This window comes from Monopterus albus, unplaced genomic scaffold, assembly GCF_001952655.1.
Source record: "Monopterus albus unplaced genomic scaffold, M_albus_1.0 scaffold1.1, whole genome shotgun sequence".
NCBI lineage: Eukaryota > Metazoa > Chordata > Actinopteri > Synbranchiformes > Synbranchidae > Monopterus > Monopterus albus.
In genome coordinates, this window is record NW_018127881.1 from 5,849,464 (window position 1) to 5,857,235 (window position 7,772).

At 41.7% G+C, this 7,772-nt stretch overlaps 1 protein-coding gene across 2 annotated transcripts in view; it reads right to left on the reverse strand.

The window, feature by feature from the left end:
• Nucleotides 1-541: 541 nt before the first annotated feature.
• igsf21a (immunoglobin superfamily, member 21a) overlaps nucleotides 542-7,772 on the reverse strand; it is a 170,968-nt gene continuing 163,737 nt past the window's right edge. For both annotated transcript variants that reach the window (XM_020601237.1, XM_020601154.1), the window contains exons 8-10: nucleotides 7,556-7,748; nucleotides 4,893-4,931; nucleotides 542-1,454 (exon numbers count right to left, since the gene is read on the reverse strand). In XM_020601237.1, the coding sequence (XP_020456893.1) occupies nucleotides 1,378-1,454; nucleotides 4,893-4,931; nucleotides 7,556-7,748 (309 nt within the window). In that variant the 3' untranslated portion in view covers nucleotides 542-1,377. The remainder of the gene's footprint in view (nucleotides 1,455-4,892; nucleotides 4,932-7,555; nucleotides 7,749-7,772) is intronic.

Genomic DNA, 7,772 nt, shown 5'->3' on the forward strand with positions numbered 1-7,772 from the left:
CTCTTGGCAGTGGCAGGCTGCCTGTCAAACAGGATTATCTTCACATTAGATTGTATGCAATCCTGCAACAATCCAGCCATGCAGTAGTGTGCAGGCTCAGAAACTGTAACTAGCATTAACATGCAGATCTACAACTAAAAGTGTCAAACACATGCTGTTTTAAGTAAATTCCAGACTTGTGAGTTTTACCATCTCTCCATTTTAATACAGGTGAAATGAAACAAATCCAACAACCCTGTTTACACACACTGCCTCAGGTGACCACCTCCCTGGAATGGTGGCTAAAATGATCCTACTAGTATTGTAAATGTCCGAGTAAGAGTTACGTATTGTACACAATGTAGGTCACTTAAGATAGTATGTCACAAGTAAATAACTGGACTACAGGCCAGTGACAATGAGTTGCAGTGCTGTCAATTGCAACACACCAAAAGGAGAAAGAATCTGCAAACGTCACATGCACCACAACCCCAAAACAGCAGACACATGTTAGATCTTTTTTTTTTTTTACTTTGTCCTCGGAGAACTGCCATATAGCCCAAATGAGAAACAGAAAGGCTGTTAATGTTTCTGTCCTCTCAGCCAAAATATGATCTCTGAAAACAGTGTCAAACGAAGTACAAACAAAGGTGGAGAAGGGTAAACTCCAAATATCTCAGCAACCATCCCTCCCCAGAACCCATATAACTTCTTTAATTATTTTCAATATTTACACTGATGTACACAAAATACACTCAAAAAGGAGATTTTTTTTTCTAGTTTCGCAATGCATTTAAATCCTCTTGTACATTCCGAGCCATCAGAAAAAAAGGAATACTTGGATATTAATAAAAAGAGAATGTTCTCTTGGAGCATCTGTGTTTGTTCCCCTGTGGTTTATCAGCTTGTTGTCATTCAGATGCATCCCAGGACATGTGACAGACAGATGTGGCTGATATGGTGGCACAGCCTAAGCCAGTTCCACTTTTCACATTTCAGTCAACACCGATGACATTTTGACTCATCGAAACAAAATCCAAATGCTTTTTTCTTTTATATTTCAAATCATGAGATTTTGTTGACCAACTGGCAGACAAGGGGAAAAAAACAAAACAAAAAAGGTGCAACTGGGCGGGGCTATATAGGGGGTGGTAATCGTCACGTTCATCATGTTGTTCTTTTGATATCATTATCTTGGTTATTATTTAGGTTGAAAAACAGTGGAGCGCCATCCTGTGGTCCTGATCAACTGACGCATGGAGGGTCTGTTGATGACTGGAGAAGGCTTGCAAGACTGTGGAAAGTGTGTGTGTGTGTGTGTGTGTGTTTCTGTGTGTGTGTGGCGTAAGAAGGGCAAGTATGTGTGTGTTTCTGTGCAACGGTCTCGGATGAGAGGTTTCATGTCAGTTCCATGGTCACTGTGAGGACAAGTGCCGTCCACGTTAGTCCAAGCACACCTGCGCGGGAGGCTCCATCTACAGACACCAAAGAAACAACCAGTTAGAAACTCAGTGCACCTCAGTCTTCTATTCACCACATTAGCAACACCAGATTTCTACAGTCCTGTGATACATAATAATTTCCCCAACTTTATTGTGAGATTGTGATCTCAGTAGAACCTCCTGGTAAAAGAAAGGAAAAATAAATAAAATGAAAAACTTTAACCTTATTCAAATGCAATGAGTGTTATTTAGTGTAAAGTAATTGAGTATTTTTTTATTTGTAGTTTTAAAGCAAACCACAATGCATTTGTTTACTCCTGAATAAGCTGTATGGCATCAACCTAGAATGAATGCACACCTAAAAGATAGGTGCTGGTCAGACAAACTGAATCAAAAAGGAGAAAAACATGGAGAGATGGATTTCTTTCTCAACTGTACTTCATGTATTACCTAACACTGACTTACACTAAGTTTATTTAACCTCAGTGTGTGAATGTACATATTTGCACTGTATGCTAATCTTGTCTTGAAGTCACATTGGGTTCGTGGACTAAAGGTGTGGTGACACGGTGGCAGTCATGTTCTGGCAGCACTATGACTACCCTTTGTATACAATGCATTATTTAAAAGAAAATATTCTCTGTTGAAATACACACAATGATGACATACGGTGAAGTGTAGTCCAGCACAAAGACACCCTCATTCCAAAGACTCCTCAGATAAAAAACACTCGCTGCTCTGAGGTCCGCAGCAAAGAATCTAGATTATAGAGCAGAAACAGCAGCTTTTTTTTCTGCTACTGTTGCCTGTTGCTCTTTCATGAATATCTTACAGAGAGGACTGACATAACCAACAGTTTGTCCATTTTGTGCCAAGACGGTGGCTACACAAACACAATGTGAGCCTGACTGCACCAGGATGTGGCTCATTAGATTGAAAATGTGATCTATAAGCAGTCAGACCTGTCTGTCCAGAAAGTTTGGATGTAAAATAGTGTCTGCATGCTGAGAAATACTGGTTGTATTATTGTGAGTGGAATTGTAAACAAAAAGGTCCTGTGTCTGTCAGTACTGTTTAAATTAAACAGTCAAGGTTTCCTGAGAACTCCCATAAATGTAAATCTACACAGAATTATATAATCTAATTTTATATACCATATAACATATTCCACTTTGTGCAAATCATACAACATTAGACAATAACAACTGGATTGTCTCAATACGTTCTTCATCTTATTCTGTAATGGACTCATACAATCATATCATTATCTGTCTGCTGCTTCTGTGGCGACTTGCTCCATCTCTGACACCTGGACCTAAAATACCAGTTGAGTTGTGAGCAGGCAAGTTTAAGTCATATTAGCTGCCTTTACAAAGCAGTTTGATATTTCCGACTATAGCTCTGACACATCTGTTTGCACTCCTACAAGTCTGACTTCTGTTCTGAAAGGGACTTAAATCAGAACTTTACATGGCACATCTGAAAATGACAAATGTAGCATGTCTGTCTTAGATTAGCGCCCATGGCTCTTATGGTATTGTTACTTCTGACTGAATGAATGCAAAGTCCATTCATTCAGACTTTGTTAGTGGTAATGAATTTCACTTTATTTTTGCACAACCGTATCAGCCAAGATGACACATTTCCCACAGTAAGATGCCAACCCTAAACTTTTTACACTTTTACCAGTTTATATGTGGCAGAAAACATGTCACATGTTTGTCCCCAGTTTCACTCATCCCTTAAATTTAGTTCACTGCCAAATAATGTGGCGTGACACGTTGTCTAGGAGATTGAAATTCAGACGGATGAATGATGAATGAACATAACCCCGACTGGGAAGTGGGATTTTTTTTGTGTATCTACTATGACCCTGACGTACTGACAAGGATGGTCCTTCCCCCTCACACCAGGTGAGAAGTTGAGTATTCAGCCATTAAGTGATGGGGCTTGTCCGTGTGTGTGTGTGTGTGTGTGTGTGTGTGTGTGTGTGTGTGGTGACCTCTCGGGGCCGTGTTATATACTAATTTGACTTGCATGCAAGGCAGGTCCATGCGTCCATGCTGACCTGATTCTGTCCTTGCCGTGACACACCTGCTCTGGCTCTTACCATAGCATTTGCATATTTAGATTTGCATCCCTAAGATACGACTAACACAGACAGGAAAGGTAGACGAGAGAGGGCGAAAACAAACCGCAGAGACACTGAGTGTGGCAGAGGACGAGAGACAAATAATTAGATTTTTTTGCGAGGTAGGAAACAGTAAAAGTGAGAAAAAAAAAGCAAAGCCACATCAGACTCTAAGACTGAATAAATCTCATCTCACTAGGGCTGTTCAGCTTAAAGACAGCTCTGCTTGCCATCTGCTTGAGAAGCTGTTCACACTGGAACAAACATGGGCATCGCATACATACACTGGGGATTACACACTACACAGTTATACCATTCAGATACTGTACATTTTCCAGTTTATCGACAACAGCTCAGTGCAAAAGATTTATTACAATACCACTGGTTTACTGATCCTTCCTTCATTGTAAAGTAGTTACGGTTTACATTTAGTGCACATTACTTGCCGAATAACAGAGAACTTTTTCACTAATATCCGCATGCTTATGTGGATTGATCTATATATGCTGCTATATTATCCGGATTTATATCTAAACTCTGCTGTTTCTATAGATTCACACTGATTGCAGTCTTGGTAAGTCTTGGACCACTTCACACTTCAGAAGCCCATGTGACAGTGCTACAAACTGGCTCTTTAAATAGGATTGATTTTTTTTTTTTTACTAAAGCATAATCTACACTGGCCATAAGAGCTAAGAAGCTGAGGGTGGGGGGCGGATTAACCAAGGGAGAAAGAAAGAAGAAAAGATGAGAAGATGTGTTGGCGCTAGAAGACAAAGTGAGTATGAAAAGCCAGAGTGAAGGAAATATAGACAATGACTGAAGTAGAAAGCGAGAAAGTGGCAGAAAAAAGGAAGAGACAGAACGGTTGTTGTCACAGCTCCACGGCTTCTCCTGACAATCGCTCATCTTTACATATGATAATCTCAGAAGGCGCAAATGAGGCACCACTGCACATATGAAACACCAATAATCTCACACTCAACCCAAACTGACAGGCCCAGTTAGTCACTGGAAGAGGCTCGCTGCTTGGTGCTGCTGAACGCCGGCAAAGATTAATCCTGAGTGAATCGCTCTCACGCAGCCTATCTGGGGCAACGCATTCAGGACAGAATGAGAAACATCCACCTGTCCATACTTTGAATGTTGTAACCACAGGCTCAAAATGAATTAGCTTCTCTCATCAGTGACAGGTTTTTGCACACATCCTGACTGAATAGATTGCAGTGTAGCATACTACATACTCTGGACACATGATGATCAAGTGACACAGCAAGAATCATGAGGTGCATTAAAACACAGACAGTCAAAGCTAGCTAGTTCTCTGGCTAGATACTTACTGTTCTGATTCTGTGTGTTTTTCATCATGCTTGGGTTTTCTGTTGGAAACAAAGGAGTAAGATCAGCAGTGAGACAATCAAACACTGGAGTTATTGCTGAGACAGCAAGTGAGTCAGTAAATGAAGGAGGAAATTAATAAAGAGAATGAGAAGGGTGGAGAGAAAGAGAAAAACAGTCTTCTCTAACAGAGGTTGTGGGTTTCTAATGATGCTGAGCTCCACAGTTGCTGATGCACATGTTAAATGGCACATCCCCTGTGAGAAAGGCAGCGCCTGTTAATGGAACTGGGAACACAGAGCTCTGCACCAGAACAACCAGGACACTTTTAGCAGCAGTGAGACCAGGCAGCTACACCTGTGGCTGGGCAGATGGGGAAAAAGGTTTGGAGAAATTGACTCCACCTTTAATAAGTAGCGCCAATGTCTACCCTGCACAATACACTCTGACAGTGCGTTTCTAAAGTTCTCAAAGGAATAAAGTAATTGCAAGGGTAGAAGCGGGAGAGCTCGCAGAGTATTAGCAACACCCCTAAATTCCACTTTGTGAGCTATTTTTGGATGTTCGACTTCACATATGAGCAGGTTGAAGCTACATGTACAGCACAATGTGAGACTTCCTGGTCTCACTGCAACCACAATAACATAGCAGCTCCTCTGAGAACAAAGAGAAATTAGTGTGTGCACTTTTCACATGCATGCTTGCGTTGCCTCCCCTTGCAGATTTTCCTAAGCATACATATCTATTAGTTTCTGCATGTGTGTGTAGTTTGGGTGCCCACTGGAGTTTGTGTCACTGTGCAACTACACAGTGATGACTCACTTCACCGTAATCTCAGAGGGTATTATCACTGAGGGTAGCCAAAGATGGACATAATCAAGACGGAAGCGTTTGCTCGTCATCAGTGGAGAGTCTCTATACCAAGCGGTCATTACACTCTTTTATTCCTTATGATGTACACTGAACACTTTGCCAAGCAAGCAGAGCCCCAGACACTTCTTATTTTGCCCCCGGCAGAGAGAGAAGCATCTAATCTCAAGGCCATGGGTGACAGCGCCAAGGTCACTTAATCACCATTTACTTCCCCTAAGCATGAGTGGAAGCAGTCTACAAGGAGCGTGCAGACAGATGGGCCAAATAGGCACGTAGCCGATAACACCTGAGGGTGCATCAGGGTGTTAAACAGACATTAGTGTTCTTCCTAGCAAAACACCTCCCAAGGTAACGCCTCCCTAAAGTGGCACTTTCTCCCTTAAAAGTGGGTTCTTATTAGACCTGCCCAGTAATTTGTACATTTGTGACATTAGCTGTTCACAGAAGTGTTGGAGGCAGGAGGATTTCTAGAAAATGATAGATACAATATTCTTTGTTTCAGAGTCGATGAAGCATGAAAATGGTGTCGACCTGATTTACGTTAATGGGGCTCTCCAGGGCTGAAGTGTGTGTGTGAACATCACACACACACACACACTTCTTCTCCTGTTTCTCCTACATGACTTGCCGTCTGTATAGCGCAAGTGTCAAAAGCCGTCTTCAGATGAGGACTGAGTAAGACTGCTGGCTATATCCATCTATAGTGATGTTTTTTAAAGGTTTTCTAATGTTTCTCTGCAAACATGACAGAGCCATTATTGATGGAGGTGCAGAGCTTGCACAATAGTTAGCATCTGGTATGCAGGAGGGATTGGCAGCACTGCTGAGGGACAGTGGTGCAAAAATTATGACATCAAGGAAAACGTGTTCAGTTTTCTCACAGGCTGCATCATGTGAAAGCCTCTTTTGTAGTCAATTTCTTGTCATTTAATTAAGGATCATCTGGAGAAAAGAGAATTAGTGGAGGAATCTGTTGCCTAATTTATACAAATATATCAGCATATTTGGCATTTTGTTGGGGCTCTAAATCAACCATGCGACCAACATGTCAAATTTCCATCATGTCTTAACAGTGCAGAAGAAGCTAACAAGCACTTAGCTACAGTAGAACCTATTCCATTAGAACCCCCTTCAGAGATTTCTGAAGAAGCCCTCGGACGCAGATCCCAGCTCCAGAGTGCCCGGGGTAAACAGATCCAGAGGAGCAGGACACACAGATATAACAGAGCCTGTAAACAGTTCAGCTCCCACATCAACACCAGCAAATGAACAACTTCCAGTTTCTGATGAACATGTTACATTGGTTTGGCCAGTGAACAAAGTGCTTTTTTAACACTGTCAGCAACAAAGGTCATTTGATTCCATCATGGGCCTTTGATGCCAGAGCAGAGCAGGATGTGCCACTAATGAACAGTCACTAACTGTCCTGCTAGAGAACAGCTGCCTCACTAAGAGAAGCCTTAGAAAGAACGTGTTGTTAAGCCAAATGGGGATACAATCTTTTATTAATAACACATTTAGCTGCATTAATGATTCATACTTAAAAGTGGTCATATAAATCTATTATTTTTCAATGTTATTATAGATACATGAAATACATTTTGTAGAATTATGTAATGTTCTGTGACATTTAACTGTGTAATTGTATAAGCGTTCCAGATAATTCTTGCTGTACAGTCAGAAAAAAATGTTTCATATTCATCATCTTTTAAATAATGAATCAATATTTAAATGTAATTTCAGTTTAAGTGTCAGCCACTCCGGAGCATGTTGCTTAGCTGAGCGTACATACCAAAGACTATGAGGCGAGTGTGAGTGTCTGTGGAGCCCAGAGGATTCTGGGCTGTGCAGCGATACATGGAGCCATTGAGCTCGGCTGGCACTCTCTCTAGTATCAGATCCTTCCCCTCTCGCTCACTGCTGCCATCCAACAGGCGGCCCCCGACCCGCGTCCAGGTGAAGAGAGGCTCGGGGAACACCTCATTCTATCAGCACCCATCGCCCCGATG